General features: G+C 42.2%; 1 protein-coding gene across 4 annotated transcripts in view; it reads left to right on the top strand.

The window, feature by feature from the left end:
- Positions 1-9,505, top strand: part of nsd2 (nuclear receptor binding SET domain protein 2) — a 116,459-nt gene extending 106,954 nt beyond the window's left edge. For all 4 annotated transcript variants that reach the window (XM_041210039.1, XM_041210134.1, XM_041210291.1 and 1 more), the window contains one exon: positions 5,815-9,505. In XM_041210039.1, the coding sequence (XP_041065973.1) occupies positions 5,815-6,101 (287 nt within the window). In that variant the 3' untranslated portion in view covers positions 6,102-9,505. The remainder of the gene's footprint in view (positions 1-5,814) is intronic.
- Positions 9,506-17,313: the final 7,808 nt, after the last annotated feature.

Below are 17,313 nucleotides of genomic sequence, written 5' to 3'. Positions count from 1 at the left end.
AGCTTCTGGGCCGTGATAACTCCCATGATGCTGATGTCATGGATTCAATGATTGTAATGTAATTGAATGCCATGAGGACGGGGTTAGATTTTTATCTTGTTGGAAATGATCATTGCCTGCTGCACAACCCCGAGCTAGCTTACACGGCGAAGGTCGGTTGTTTGGAGAACTTGATATTCCTTTTGAAGGATAAAGATGCTACTGTCTGTCACAAGACCACAGAAATTTTCTTGTGTGTCTGCAAATGTTACTTGCTACTTAGCAGTCCAAACCTGAATGTTGTCAAGTTCTTGCTGCATGCAGGGACAGACTGCTTTGTTATCTGAGGAGTTGTGAATGGGTCTGACTACTGTGCGATCCTACTTCTGACCTCATGATGGAAAGAATGTTATTGAGCAGCTGAAGATGGTTGAGGCTAGGACCCTGAGGAACTCCCGCGGCGATGCCCTGGGACTGAAATGACCCTCCAACATCTCCAGCATCTTTGCTTAGTAGATTCCAACCAGGGGAGGGTTTTCCCTGATTCCTGGTGACTTCACTTTTTTCTAGGGCTCCTTGAGGCCACACTCGTTCAAGTGCTGCCTTGATGCCAAGGAATGGCTAGCTTTGGAGCACAAGGCTTCAGCACCACAGCTAGAATGGAGCCCATACCCTTTGTTATTTCTAGTACCCATAACCATTATTTGATAGTGCTTGGAGTGAATCGCACTGGCTGAAGACTGGCTTCTGTTATCTATGGGGCTTCCTCGCCCTCGGGAGGAGGCCAAGGTGGATCATTCACTTGGTACTTTTGGCTGAGGATGGTTATAAAACCTTCAGCCTTGTCTTTTGCTTGCTTGCTGTGCTCTGCTGACACTGAAGGTAGAGATAGATCCCTGCCCTCCTTTAACAGATGCAAATCCGCAAAGCCAAACGATAGCCTCATTTACTGAATTTAAGGTGATTAGTCTGCCACCTAGCCTGTGGAGGGGATGCTCCTCGTTAAGGTGCAGTATTGTTTGTGTCTCAGGGGTTTGTGCTGAGGCTCCAACAGTGGAAGTTGGCTGCAAAGGGGCTCTGGCCTGTCCTTTACTTGTTTCACAAAGACCACTCTCGTCATGGTAGCTCAAAGCCTGCCATTTGACAGCAAATGGGGTTTGTCACAAGGAACTTGTTGGTGACTCCGTGTTTCCATTCCTTGGTCAAAAGGATGTTTGCTGATAGATCTTGTTCAGGAAGGGTGCTCTATATGAGGCACTGAGATGGAAGGTAGGCAGTAGGTGGGCTGAGCAGGTGAACATGGAGTGATAAGTGAGGTGCAACACGGATGGTTTCAACTAGCTTATGGGTTTTCATCAGTCAGCTGATGTGTAGGGGAGTGATGTTTGCATGGACAGGAAGCCAGGGGAGGGGTGTTAAGCGGAGAGGTCCAATTATGATGTGCATTGTTGCATTCAAGAGTGTCAACAAGGTGTCCTGTGTGTGAGATGACCTTTGCCAGACAGGTGCACAGTTCTCTGCTGCAGAGTATGATAGGGCAAGTGCTAAGGTCTGGAGTGTTGTGACAGCAGCATCTTGCATAGGTCCAGCAAGTTCAGTTTGTAGATTTTTTTTCTGGTTTTGACCTTTGCTGCTATTTTCTTCCTCCTCCTGCCAGTTTTTAATTGGTCCTCTATTCATGACTGGACATGACAGGACTGCAGAGTTTTGATCTGATCCATTGGATGTGGGACAATTCCAGCCATTTCACTGATCAGTAATGTGAAAACTTGAACCCAAAAAGATTAGGAAGCTTTCTCACAACCTGGTGCATAAGCTGAACAAATTCCCATATCAATGTTGATGTATAAGGTAGGATATCTGATAAAGCAGATTCAGGATTATAGAGAGGATAGCACTGCTTCATTTTTCTTCCCTAGGGATGTAGGGTAAGGAATGTAGTGTTTAATTAGCAAATCAACAGGGGGAATTTGGAGCTCATGAGAGAATAATTGATCATTGTTATGGACTCTAGATGATGTGGGGCTGAATGGCCTTTGTTCACTCAGGAGTTCATAACTGCAGTTAATTATATTCAAGTGAGTTACTAGAAATGCTGTACGATATTGAGTTCCAGATCAGGTTAAAGGAATGTTGTAAATATTTAGAAGGAATGACCAAAAACGTTCTTATATGGTAAAGCAGAATTATAGCAAAACGTGTTGTTGACGCTCCTTGACAATGGGATGTATTGAGATGGGGCTCTTAAACAGCTGGCTGGAGACAGGTGTTGAAGTACTGGGAATAATTCCTTCACTCAACAGCAGTGGTGAAAGGATGAGGAACAAAAGAATTCTGATGAGGCTGAATAATTCTCCACTTTCAGGTTGCTATGTCACTAGTTAATGCAGCACTATAGACTAGTCAATGCGGAGAAATGCACCCTTTGTTTTAGGAATTTTAATAACATACATACACGATGTCAGATTGCTTCAGTTTTTGGACCATTGTTCAATCCAGTCCCCACCAGTAATACCATCCATACATATCCCAAACATTTTAAATTTTTAAAAGAAAATCTGAGCAGCTACAAGGTTACTCAGAATAAGATGGATCTCATTGCACAATATTTTTTCAATTGCTTTGTGCTGCTGCTTTTTTTCCTCAGTAAATGAGGTAGAATAAATGAATCTTGATAGATGGTGAGGATAGTTTATACTGACAGCCTAAGTGTAGACAGAATTCTTAGAGTTCAGATGATAAGTAGGGATGAGAAAGATCATCCACCCAGAATAACCTTGTGAGCACTATGCTCCCCAACCACCACCCCAGTCCTGATTTCAGCATTCAGTTGGTTCCTAAAAATATGTAATCTTACAGCACCAAAAAAAGTCATTTCCTCTGTCATGCCTGTGTCAGTCCTTTGAAAGAACTATCCAATTAGTCCCATACCCTTGCTCTTTCCTATAGCTCTTAAATGGTTTCCTGGATTCTCATTGCTCTCTCTCTCTCTCTCTCTCTTTCTCTCTCTCTCTTGTATTAACCACTTTTTTGTGTGAAGAACTTGCTGATATAAGTCCTCGTGACTTCTTTTCTACTCTAGATTAAATTTACAGTAGTTGTCTAGATTTGCCTTCTCCACATCATTTAATAACTTATTCCCTGTATTGGACCACCTTTCAGATTCCTCTTTGCAAAACCGAAGAACCATAAGGGCCTCTAGTCTTATAAGACTACCTCTTACATGTTCCAAAATTCCCTAGATTCTTGAACGGTCCCAGTGGATTGTAAAACTGCAAATGTAACACCGCTATTCAAGAAAGGAGAAAGACAGAAAGCAGGAAACTTTATATATAATGTTAGCCTAACATCTGTCATTGGGAAAATGATGGAATTCATTATTAAGGTGATAGCAAGACACTCAGAAAATCATAATACTATCAGGCAGAGTCAACATGGTTTTGTAAAACGGAAATAATGTTTGACAAATTTATTAGAGTTCTTTGAGGATGCAACAAGCATCCTGGATAAAGAGGAACCAGTAGATGTAGTGTATTTAGATTTCCAAAAGGCATTCAGTAAGGTGCCACAAAAGATAAGGGCTCATGCTGTTGGGGGTAATACATTAGCGTGGATAGAAGATTGGCTAACTAACAGGGAAGAGATTTTGGGATGAATGGGTTGGCAATCGGTAATTGGTGAAGTGCCGCAGGGGTCAGTACTGGGACCTCAACTATTGACAATCTGTATTACTAACTTGGATGAAAGGGACCTACTGTATTATGGCCAAATTTGCTGATGTTACAAAGATAGGAAGGAAATCAAGTTATGAGGATACAGAATGTCTGCAAAAGTGATGTTAGGTTATGTGACTGGGCAAAAATTTGGCAGATGGATATGATGTGGGAAAATGTGAGCTTGTCGTCTTTGGCAGAAAGAATAGAAAGTAGAATATTATTTAAATAGAGCGAGACTGTGGAATGCTGCGGGACAGAGGGACCTGTGTGTCTGTACATGAATCACAAAAAGGTAGCGTGCAGGTAGGCGAACTGAATGTTGGCCTTTATTGCAAGGAGGACGATGTATATGAGTAGGGAAGTCTTGCTACAACTCTACAGGACATTGGTGAGACTTCATCTAGAATGCTGTGAACTGTTTTGATCTCCTTACTTGAGATATACTTACATTGGAAGCAGTTCTGAGAAGGTTCACTAAGCTAACTCCTGGAATGACGGGGTTGGCTTATGAGGAAAGATTGGGCCTAGACTCATTGGAATTTAGAAGAATGAGAGGTGATCTTATTGAAACATATAAGGCTCTATGGGGGAGTTGACAGGTTAGATGCTGAGAGGATGCCTCCCTGTAGGGGAATCTAGAACTATGGGGCACAGTTTATATTAAAAAAGAGGGTGTCTTATTTAAGACAGACTAAAAGGAATTTCTCAATGGGTCCGTTAGTCTTTGGAATTCTCTTCCAGAGAGAACAGTGGAGGCTGGGTCATTTTTCTTATGATCTTATGAACACTGAATCATTGTGTACAGATGCACAAGCCATTAAAAATGATACCACAAGGAAAGGAAACCATAAAAGACAAATCTTACTGGAGATCATTCTGTTCTCCATGTTTCTTCTATCACTTGAATATTTCACAGTAATAAGAACTGGACACACTACCTAAGGCGTGGACCTGCAAGATCCCTATACCATTTGGCTTCCTCTGCCTTGCATTCCACTGTTTTGCCTGTATACTTCAACATTCTTTGGAATTGTTGACTATTACTCTGCATCGTTTGGGCATGCTGAGCACTGAGTCTCCCCAGATTCTTTGGTCTCTTTCAACTTCATCCTCATCTCTTTCAACATCATTCATTGGGAGTACGTTTCTCCCATATTTTCTCTTCACAGGCAGTAATTTCACACTTGTTAAATTTCATTTGCCACTGTCTGCCAGTGTGCACAGTTGTCCAGCTCCTACTGTGTTTGTGAAATGCATCCTCCAGGTCTACTGTTCCTCCTGATTTAATACCAACAGCAAATATAACTAGTTTGCATTTGATTTCTGATTCCAAATCATTGATGTAAATCAGTAACAGTAACGGTCCTAAGACCCAATCAGTACTTTCTAGCCGCCCTCCTCCACTCTAACAGAGACAACTGCTCAGACAAATACATGTTGTTTTCCATGCTTCACCCAATTTCTTATCCAAAGCTAAGAAGTTGCCTGAATATCCACCACTTTGCACCTAGCTTTTCAGGTAAAATTTGTCAGGTGCCTTTGGTACAATATTATAAGACCTACCACAGTTCATCTAGGATGTCACATTCTTGAAGAATTCAAGGGGGCTGGTCAAACAGCATCTTCCCTTTTCTGAATTTGTGTTTATTGAGTTATTATACAGATAGCCTTCAAGTTTACTCCCAATCAATGCCATTATTTTACATAAAGTTGAATACTGATGTGCCTGTAGTTGTCTGAGCCTTTGTTATTTCACTTCTTTAAATATGGACATCACATTGGCCAGTTTTCAGTCTATTAGGGCCTTTCCAATGTCTAGCAACTCCTGATAATTGAGCACTCTTCACAGATTTCCTCCAGGGTCTCCTTAGCATTTCTGAATGAATAATACATTTTATGTTGTAAAAAGCAATTGTGTTTTTCCAAATTAGATTATAATCTGTGTGAACACGGAAAATGAATTTCTGGAATGTTGCAGTAAATGTGGGATTTTTGTTTTGAAGTGATCTATGGAGCAGAATGGATATCCAAGTGTACTGGAGTTATTTAAGCAAAAAATAGATATACACTTGCTCCGTCTATTGTACCATCACTAATTTATATTTTGCCATTGTTTCAGGAAAATGGGAATGCCCATGGCACCACTGTGATGTCTGTGGAAAACCCTCCGTTGTTTTTTGTCAATTTTGCCCCAACTCTTTCTGCAAGGATCATGAGGAAGGAACAATGTTCAGGTCCACAATTGATGGACGTGCTTGCTGCTGCGAACATGACCACTGCAACATGGCAGAACCTCTGGAACGATGCAAAAACCCGGAGACCAATCTTTCTCTGAATGAAACCGTGAAGTTAGAGTCGAAGAATCCCAAAACCAGCAATCATATGCCAGTTGAAAAAGCACAGTGAATTACTTGAACTGTAGACACTATTGGTGATTGATGTTGATTGATAAATACTACCACAGACACTCCTCACAACTTGTAATGCAAAAACTGTTTGCAGGAAAAGGCATTCTTGATTCCACTGAGCCATCTCCAGCAGTTCTTAACTGCATCTGCACTGATAACTCAAGACTGTGGCTACAGAACTCACAGTAACCGGACAGCAAAACGACACAGCATTATATTAACACTGGGAATCCTTATTGAAACTATCCCTCCTATGAAATATTGAAAATAGGAGGTAGATTTAAAAGACCAAAATACAAATTGGGATTGAAACTAAAAAATTAATAGCATTTATCAATCATTAAAAGTGTTAAAATATGATACTGAAAGAAATGACACTATTAGTTGCTCTTCATTGTGTTTGTATGCGTTAGTGTAGTTTACATTAATAGTTCAGTATCTTTTGTAACTCTGCTGGTTTTTATTGCAGTGCATAGATAATCACTTGTTCAGTGTTTTAAAATACCTTCTTTTCAGGGCTGTTTGAACTGTTTGTGTGTGACCGCAGGGATTGAAACTGTATTACTGTAGCCAGTAAATGCAGCAATTGTGGGTCTTTTACTGGAAAAATTCTGGTCAGGCAAGTTTTATTTAAACCAACTGTAATAACAGCAAATACAAGTTCTGTTTAGTCAGATATGTACCAAACTGTGAACCATGTTCACCTTAATTGAAAATGTTTTAGATTATTGTTTGTGTTTCTTCTAGTTTTGTTTATTTTTGTTCATCCTTTGGAGGTTCCAGGAGCTTTTTAAACTTTTGTCTTTGAAATTCCAATGAGAAAGACGCCAACTGTTTGTAGATCAAAGATGTATCCTTTAACTCTGCTTTGCTCAAAGCACTGCTCGCAGAGTTCAGCCTCTAGTTTTAACCTTTTGTACTCCGTATATTCCAATACTACTTTTGTAGCTCTAGCTGGGGCCCAAGAGTAGCCCAGTCCACAGCAGGAGAGCTTCCAGGTTTTACTGATATTGTTTACAACACATGTAAACAAAATGGTTTGTTGGCAAAATTTCTTTAATCATATTCTGTTGTTTGAATATTGCCAACAATATTATCTGTGTCTTCATTTGACAGCTGTGGCTGCCACCTTGAGAATTCCTCTAGGGATGACAAATGAAATTCATAGGCTTGTTGCAAGATGGAAACAAAATGTGTTCCATCACTGAATGATGATGATGATGATGATGATGAATGAGTTTTCATCTCACTGATTTGGTACACTATTTCCCTCTTGCTGTCACATTGTATTATTGCTTATAGATCTGTGCGTGCTGTTTTGCAAAAAAAAATATTTGCGTTTACTGGATGAAATTTGGGTCACTTGCAACTCCAGATTCACCGAGCACACAATGTAAATTTCCAAAGCCAGAACTGAAGATTCATTACTGCTGGTTCACACAAATGTGTTGTGTTATTAGGGAAACATAACTTCCCTTTTACAATGTCTGTCTACACTGTCAGGAAGAAGGTTAATCTAATACAACATTCGAAGCTTGAACGGTTCTTCTGCCACCTATTTAGATGATTTTTTTAAATTGCTTTAGTCCTAACTGGTAAAACTTCTTACTTTTCCTTCCACTAGTGCAGTTCTCTCTTTTTTTATAAGCAACAAGCCAGTCCAAAAGTAGTCATAAAAACATAACTGGCTTTTGGATTCAATTCCATTGTGCACTTTTCAGCCAACAACCTGATGGGTTTCATTTTCCACCCCTGTGGAAATACTCAGGATGGTGCTCTTCTTTCCTAGATGGTTGTGAGAGGTACCTTACGTTAACTATTTTGCATTCTTGTAAATAGTCTGACCACATACAGTTAGTTTAAGTACAGAAAATAATTGTGCTCCTGAAAAATGTTTATACTTGCAGTGCAAACAGACTAATAATAAGTGATTGGAGAACTGTGGAAGACTGAATTAAGTGCTGCATGCATGTAGCCAGCTGAAAGAAATAGTGTTTAGAATTTACCCCTAAAGGTATAAAGCAGCAACCTGAACTGAAAATAGTTTTGAATTCTGAAGATACTGGATGAGGGCAGATTGAATAAGATGCATGGAAAGAATACTTCAAATTTTTTTGACTCCAGTTGTAAGTGAATTGATGCCAGTAAGTTTGTAGGGAATTCATTAGTTTTGGAATAAACGCATCCCAGAAGCTCCTGTTGTACAATATTGGACTTAACAGTGTTCGAGTTTTTGCATCCAAAAGCTAGCTTCAGCTGGTCTCCCATCTTGACCAGGCTACCATATTTTTCTAAACTGGAGACTTAATGTTAATAAAGCAAACCTAAGCTGACTATGGGAGCACACTTCCTATCAGATACTCATTGATTGCCAGTGGCCATATCAAGCCTGATGTCCAATATCTAACACCTAAAGAGTAAATGTGGAGTTGATGTGATGAACATAACTAAATTTCTGTCCGTTCATAGTCAATGGATGGAAAACTTGTGCCAAGCTGAATCATGGTGATGTGCTAAGTAACTACCAATATGGTTTTCTCAGGATTTAAAAATAACCTCCGACTGAGTTCAGTCAGTAAGTAGTTACTTTATTTTGACTAAGAAAAGACTTGGTTCTTGCAAAGTTAAAGAGTAAATTTTCAGAGAAACCTTATGAGCCTAAGTCAACGTAAAATAAGCATGAAGTCTAATATTGGGAACCAATGTCAAACATTTGGATGACCTAAACAGCTGTCAGGCCTGATAGATAAGTAAATGAAGAGCCCTAATATCTCTTTTAGATCCTTTTGCACAAATTGGACCGCAATGAGCAGGGCAGGCGGTAGACTTTTCCTACTTAGGATTCTTCAGCTGCTAACTAAAGATCAGTCCTTTTGAAAATTTCTCTGAAGGCAGGAGTAGGAGCCCCAGTTGGAGGTACTTACTGCTTGCACAATACTGATTCTTAACCTGAAGATGTGCGTAGACGGATTTCCCCCTCAAAAGGTTTTGCAGGTGAAATTGGTCTTTGCCTGCACCACAAAGTGCATTCAGGCCACTGTAAAAATAAAAAACTCGGCTCTGACCGTGCTATTGCAAAAACCAATTTCACCCCCTTATCATTAATACATTTAACCTTAGCTCAGTGTTGAAACTGTTGTGCAAATTAGACTTACGCATAAATTGGTACTAACGGGATTTTATTTGAACTTCAGTTGATTCAGATAAGCTTGAATTATAGTATAATTTCTCTTGTACATGTTTAAATCTAAGCAACAACCAGACAACAATTATGTGTCTCGAGTTCATGGTCTTATTGTTGGGACATAACATACTGAAGCTGCTGTATGCTTTTTTTCACTGTGCACCTCAACAAGATTTTATTTTTTGAAGTTTTGTATTAAAAGCCTTGCTTACCTAGAATTGCAGCCCATCATTTAAATGTCGAAGTTAACTTTTGTGGCTGAGAACAAACTCAACCATAAAGGTGTAATTTGGTGTCCCTCAGAGATCACTGCGATTTTTAATAATTGGGTATCTGGAAGTATTTCAAAATCTGCAAATAGCATGAAACTAAGAAATGTAATAAATAATGAGGATAGTCACAAATCTCAGGATGGTGTACAGACAGGTGAGATGAATTTTCAAAAGGTATTGGTAAGAAATATTAATACACAAGGGCTCATGGAATTAATCATGGACAGAGGATTGGTTAATGGACAGGAAGCAGAGTAGGACATTGGGACATTTTCAAGTTGGCAATAGGCAGTGCTGGAACCTTGGCTATTTGCAATCTACATTAATGGCTTAGGTGAGAAGGAAGAGAGTAAGGTGTCTAAATTTGCTGGGAATACAAAGGTGGGAATGTAAGCTATGAAGAGGCTGCAAATAGATATAGACAGATTAAGTGAGTGGGCAACAAGATGGAGTGTAATATGGGGGAATGTGAGGTTATTCAGTTTGGTCGTAAGAATTGAAAGAATATTTTTTAAAAAGGTGTGAAATTTGTAAATGTTGATGTCCAAAGGGACTTGGGTACAAGGAACACAAAGTTAGCATGCAGGGACAGCAAGCCATTAGGAAGGCAAATGGCACATTGGCCTTTATTGCAAGGGGATTATAGTACAGGAATAAGAAAGTATTGCTGTGGTTGTACGGGGCTTGCTAAGATCACACCTGGAACATAGTGTGGAGTTTTGGTCTCCATATTTAAGGAAGGATACATTTGCATTGGAGGCAGCACAGCAAAGGTTCACTAGATTGGACCTGGGGATGAGAGGGTTATCCTTTGGTCAAGAGGCTATAGGACGTAGGAGCAGAAGTAGGCCGTTTAGCCCATCAAGTCTGCTCCGCCATTCAATGAGATCATGGCTGATCTGATAATCTTCAACTCAATTTTCCTGACCTTTCCCCCCATAACCCTTGATTCCTTAACTGATTAAGAATATTCAAAGCTGAGACAAATTTTTAATGACCTAATCTCTACAGCCCTCTGCGGTAAAGAATTTCAGAGATTCACTACCCTCAGAGAATAAATTCCTCCTCCACCTCTCTCTCAAATGGGTGACCCTTTACTCTGAGATTATGCCCTCTGGTCCTAGACTCTCCCACAAGGGGAAAAATCCTCTCAGCATCTACCTTGTCAAGACCCTTAAGAATCTTTTATGTTTCAAAAAGGTCACCTCTCATTCTTCTAAACTCCAGTGAGTATAGGCTCAACATCTCCTCATAAGAAAATCCCTCTGTACCTGTGATCAACTTAGTGAACCTTCTCTAGACTGCCTCCAATCCCAGTACATCTTTCCTTAGATAAGGGGACCAAAACTGTTCACGTTATTGTCGGTGTGGTCTAACGAGTGCCTTGTATAGTTTTAGCAAGACTTCCCTATTTTTAATTCTCCTTTCCCTTTGAAATAATGGCCAACATTCCATTTGCCTTCCCTATTACCTGTTGAACTCGTATGTTAACTCTTTCGAATTCATGCACAAGGACTCCCAAATCCCTCTGCTGCTGTCTTCTGCAGTCTTTTTCCATTTAAATAATATTCAGCTCCTCTATTCCTGTCAAAATATATAACCTCACATTTTCCCACATATATTCCATCTGCCAAGTTTTTGCCCACTCTCTTAACCTGTCTATATCCCTCTATAGGCTCTGTATCATCCTCACCACTTGCATTCCCACCTATTTTTGTGCCATCTGCAAACTTGGCACTCACTTCCCTCATCTAGGTCATTAATACATATTGTAAATAATTGTGGCCCCAGCAGTGATCCCTGTGGTTCCACTAGTTACAGGTTGCCATCCTGAAAATGCCGCCCCCCCCCCCCCTTAATCCCAACTCTGTCTTCTATTAGTTAGCCAACCCTCTATCCATGCTAATATACTACCCCCAACACCTTGGACTTAATCTTCTTAAGTAGCCTTATGTGCAGTACCTTATTGAATGCCTTTTGGAAATCCAAATATATTACGTCTACCGGTTCCCTTTTATCTATCCTTCTTGTTACCTCCTCAAAGAATTCTAATAAATTTGTCAGGCACCATTTCCCCTTCATGAAGCCATGCTGACTCTGCTTGATTATATTATGCATTTCTGAATGCTGTACTATTATATTGGGTCTGTGTCCTAAGGTTCATGAATGAGAGGTGAGCTCGTTCAAGATTAAGGGGGTTTGATAGGGTGGAAACTGAAAGGTTGTTTCTCCTGGCTGGGGAATTGAGAGCACGGGCACGGTCTCAGGATAACGAAGCGATCATTTAGGACTGAGATAAGTCTCTTCACCAAAAGGGTTGTGAACCTTTGGAACTCTGCCCCAGAGATTTGTGGATGCTCCACCATTGAATACATTTAAGGCTGAGATAGACTGATATTTGGCCTCCCGGAGAATCAAAGGATAAGGGGAGTGGGCAGGAAAGTGGAGTTGAAGCCAAAGGTCAGCCATGATCATACTGATAGAGCAGTATGAATGGATCATGCATGATGGGCCATATGTTCTACTATTTCTTATATCCTTATGGACAGACGTGGGAGATGAAATTTAATACAGTATAGAGAAGTGATCCGTTTTATAAGGAAGAATGGTGAGAGGCAATACAACTTAAGTAGTACACTTTAAAAGAGTTCGCAGGAATATAGAGACCTGGGAATTGTGCACAAATTTCTTCCTAGCTGGCAGGATGAGTTGAGAAGGCTGTTTTTTAAAAAAGCATGCAGGCTCAGTGGCTTTATAGAAGTTTGAGTACAAAAGCAAGGAAGCCAAGCTAAACCTTTATAAATTGATTGTTAGGCTTAAGGTGGAGTATTGTATCCAATTCTGCGCACTGTATTTTGGGAAAGATTTTAAGGCTACAAAGGAGATTTACTGGAATGGTAGTATGGATGAGGGACTAGAGAAGCTGGGATTGTTCTTGGAATAGGGATGGTTAAAGGGGGATTTAATAGGTGTTCAAAATTGAAGGATTTTAATTGAATAAAGGAGGAGAAACAATTTCCACTGGCATTGGGTGATACCCAAAGGGGACAATTTAAAGTAATTGTGAAGAGGCAGTGAAAATTAGAATTTTTTTTATGCATGAGTTCTAATTATCTGGAAGACACTAGATAAAAAGGTCCTGGATCAAATTTAAAAGGGAATTCAGTAAATACTTGAAGGAAGAAAATTGGAGGGCTATGGGGAACTGTATAGGAGTGAGACTAATTTGATGGCTATTTTTGAAGAACTGGCACTGGTGTGATGGGTGAAATGGTCTTCTGTGCTATAACTTATTGTACACAAATGCTATTATATAATGCAACCGCTCACAGTTGACCAGTGCAAATTGTGTTCCGCGATTTGTATTTGATTTCAGCAAGCAGGCAAAAATGTATTTTAAAAGTTTATCTTTCCTTGTGATTGTTTTGGGTAATGTGTGATAGTGAAAATTATTCTATTGAAATAGCTGCTAACCCATTTTATTGCTCTAAACATTATTCTTCCTAGAGGAAAGCTTTAGGGGACTGGAAGTCACAGTTTGGTCTCTTGATAAAGCATCAACAGAATCCTGGCACAAGTTGCTCACTTGCTTTAGGGGACTACACAAGGCACAAATGAAAAGGGGGTGGGAAGGAAAGCCAGACTTGCAAGATTGAACTCTGACTTGTGCAAGTGTGGAGCACAGAGTTTTCATAAACTAAGTTCTTCAGGAAAAAGTGCTAAGTCAGGGATTTACAAGTGGGAGTCCAGTGCAGAGGGGTAGGAGGTGCTGCTTTTTATTTTTGTTTTACCTCCACTAGCTGGTGAGTGGTTTTCTTTTGCCTCAGCTAGGGAACTAACTTATTACTTTACTAAATTTACTAATCGAATCAATAAATAAGGTTATAGACAGACGTGGCAGGGAAGGTGGTGTGCCGAGTCTGCAACATGTGCAAGTTTGTGGAGGACGTTGCAGGAAGCCATATCTGCAGTTCAAGCAGCTTCAGTTCAGAGTTGTTGAGCTGGAGTCCAAGTCACAGGCATTGAGAGGCTTCAGGGAGGTGGGGGTAGTTACTCAGACATTTCTCCAGGCACTGGTCACGTGCTTTGGATTAAGTAGAACTTGGTCAATGGTCAGAAACACGAGAGTGTGACTGCAAGACATACGCAAGTGTGGGGATCCAGGATTTCCAAAGGCATTCGATAAGATGCCACAAAAGGTTATTACACAAGATGACAGCTCATGAAGTTGGGGGTAATATCTTAGCATTGATGGAGGATTGGCTAACTGACAAGAAACAGGGTAGGGATAAATAGGTCATTCTCAGGTTGGCAAACTATAACCAGAGGTATTTACAATCTTTTTTAATGACTTGGATAAAGGGACAGATTACTCTAGCCAAATCTGCTGATAATACAAAAATAGGTGGAAAAGCATGTTGTGAGGAGGATACAGAGACTGCAAAGCAATGTGGCTAGGTTTAGTGAGTGGGCAAAAATTTAGCAGATGGAGGACAATGTGGGAAGATTTGAGGTTATCCACTGGTAGGAGGAATGGAAAACAGGAAGTGGAGTTCACAGCATGTTGTAGTACAGAGGGACCTGGGTGTCATCACCCATAAATCATAGTTATCCACGCAGGTACAATAATTCATCAGGAAGGCAAATTAAATGTTGGCCTTTAATGCAAGGGGGAGGGAGTATAAAAGTAGGGATGCTTTGTTACAATTGTACAGGGCATTAGTAAGACCACACTGAGAATACTGCATACAGTTTTGATCTTATTTAAGGAGTGATATACCTGCATAGGAGGTGGTTTAAGAAGGTTCACTAGATTGAATCATGGGATGCAGGAGTTGCCTTATGAGGAAAGGAGGACCAGGTTACGCCTCTGCTCTTCAAAATTCAGAAGAGTGAGAGATGATCGTACAGAAACATAAGATTCTGAGGGGGCTTGACAGGTTGGGGGCCGAAGATGATGTTTCCTTTCATGGGGGAATTCTAGAACTGGGTGCACAGTTTCAAAATGCGGTCTCCCATTTAATGGAGAACACGAAATTTCCGCTGAGGGTCATTAATCTTTATAATTCTCTACCCCAGCAAGCAGTGGAAACTGGGTCATTGAATATATTCAATGCTGTTAGATTTTTGATCTACAAGGGAGTCTAAGGTTTATGGGGGGGAGAGTGGGCAGGTAGGCAGGAAAGTGGAGTTCAGGCTATGATCAGATCAACTGTAATCTTAATCATGGAGCAGGCTCACGGGACCAAATAGCCACCTGCTACTGTTATTTTGTATGTTATGTAGTGATGGAGGAGACCTGCCCTTTTGATCAATGGGTATGAGGTACTTGCTGCCTGTGTGGATGAAAACAAGGTCTGCAGGGTGGAAATGCAAGCTGACTTATACCATTGTGCAGAAAGCCACTCAAGTGAGAAACTGAGAGGCAACATGGTATTGATAGCAGACAGAATAGTCAGCCTCAACCACGTGTTACAAAAAGTTGTGTTGCCTTCCCAGTGCTCGGGTTGAAGACCTCCTCATGGCTGGAAACAAACTGAGTGGGAGGGCAAGAAATCCAATTGTCATGGTCCACGGAGGAACCAGCAACCTAGGTAGAACTAGGAATGATGTTTTACTGAGAATTTGAGAAGTTAAGAGTACAAATTAAAGCACAGAAGTTCAAAGGCAATGATCTGATTGTAACCCGTGTCAGGCGCAGATTGCTATAGCATCAAGCAAGTTCGAGAATTAAATCTGTGGCTGAAAGTGGTGTGGGAAATAAGGGTTTCGATGCACTGGCATTCATACATTGTGGGGAAGAACGTAGGAAATAGAAGCAGGAGTAGGCCATTCAGCTCTTCAAGCCTGCTCTGCTATTCATGGCTGATCTACCACAATGCCATTTTCCTGCACTGTCCCAAATTGCTTGAGATCTTTAATACCTGATCACTGGCTGAATATAATCAATGACTGAGCCCCCACAGCCCTCTGGGGTAGAGAATTCCAAAAATTCACCACCCTCTGAATGGAAAAATTCTTCATGCCTACCTCTTATTGTGAGATGGTGGTTTCCCCCCCAACTCGTCTCTCCCCCGACCCCCTCTCTCCCCCCCACCCTCCCTCTCCTCCCCCTTGTCTCCCTCTCCCTCTCCCCATCCCTCTCCCCCCTCTCACATCACCCCTCTCCTCTCCCCCTCCCTCCCCCTCCTCTCCCTTCCCTCTCCCCCCTCCCTCTCCCCCCTCTCACATCACCCCTCTCCTCTCCCCCTCCTCTCCCCTCTCCCTTCCCTCTCCCCCCTCCCTCTCCCCCCTCTCACTTCACCCCTCTCCTCTCCCCCTCCTTCTCCTCCCCCTCCCTCCCTCTCCTGGCCCCTCCCCCCTCTTCCCTCCCTCTCCTCTCCCCCCTCTTCCCTCCCTCTCCTCTCCCCCTTTCCTCCCTCCCCCTCTTCCCTCCCTCTCCTCTCCCTCCCTCTCCCTCCCTCTCCCCTCCCTCTCTCCTCTCCCTCCTCTCTCCTCCCTCCTCTCTCCCCCCTCCCTCTCCCCCTCCCTCTCCTCTCCCCCCTCTCTCCTCTCCCCTCCCTCCTCTCCCCTCCCTCTCTCCTCTCCCCCCTCTTCCCTCCCTCTCCCCCCTCTCCTCTTCCCTCCCTCCCCCCTCTCCTCTTCCCTCCCTCCCCCCTCTCCTCTTCCCTCCCTCTCCCCCTCTCCTCTTCCCTCCCTCTCCCCCCTCTCCTCTTCCCTCCCTCTCCCCCTCTCCTCTCCCCTCCCTCTCTCTCCTCTCCCCTCCCTCTCTCCTCTCTCCCCTCTCTCCTCTCCCTCCTCTCCCCTCCCTCCCCCCTCTCCCTCTCCCCTCCCTCCCCCCTCTCCCCTCCTCTCCCCCCTCCCTCCTCTCCCCTCCCTCCTCTCCCCTCCCTCCTCTCCCTCTCTCCTCTCCCTCCTCTCCCCTCCCTCTCCCCTCCTCTCCCCCCTCCCTCTCCTCTCCCCCCTCCCTCTCCTCTCCCCCCCTCTCTCCTCTCCCCTCCCTCCTCTCCCCTCCCTCCTCTCCTCTCCCTCTCTCCTCTCCCTCTCTCCTCTCCCCCCCCCTCTCCCCTCCCTCTCCCCCTCCCCCCTCTCCCCTCCCTCCTCTCCCCTCCCTCTCCCCCTCCCCCTCCCCCTCCTCCCAGCCAGGTGAAACATCATTCCTGCATTTATCCTGTTGAGCTCTAAGAATTTAGCATGCTTCAATGAGATTTCCCCTCATTCTTCTGAACTCTAGATCATGCTGGGATCAGTGTCATGACAAATCATAGAAATAGGACTATGGATAGAATTTTAAACTGAGGGATCAGAGGAAGGGAAATTTAAAGAAAATTTGAGGCAACAGAACAGTTTAGCAATTTGGGTAAAGAGAAGCAGAATGGAACAGGGACAGAGTTTAATGGTAATAGTGCATCAGAGAATTAGGTCCATGAAAGAATAATGGTTAAAAAAATAATTTAAAGGTTCTTTACCTGAATGCACAAAGAATTTGTAACAAGATGGACAAACTGGCATCATGAATAGAGATAAACATTTGATCACTATTACTGAGACATGGTTACAAGGTCACCAAGGTTGGGAAAAATATTCCAGGGTACACAATGTTTTGAAAAGATAGGCAGAATGGAAAAGGAGGAGGTGTAACCCTGATATTAAGGATAACATAGAACAGTTCTAAGAAAGGATCTTAATTAAGAAAATTGGTAAGTAGAATCAATATGGACTAAGATTAGGAATAACAAGGGTCAGAAAATGCT

This window comes from Carcharodon carcharias, chromosome 1 (assembly GCF_017639515.1).
Source record: "Carcharodon carcharias isolate sCarCar2 chromosome 1, sCarCar2.pri, whole genome shotgun sequence".
Lineage (NCBI taxonomy): Eukaryota > Metazoa > Chordata > Chondrichthyes > Lamniformes > Lamnidae > Carcharodon > Carcharodon carcharias.
Note: the sequence above shows the minus strand (reverse complement) of the source record. Positions and strands in the feature narration are given on the sequence as shown.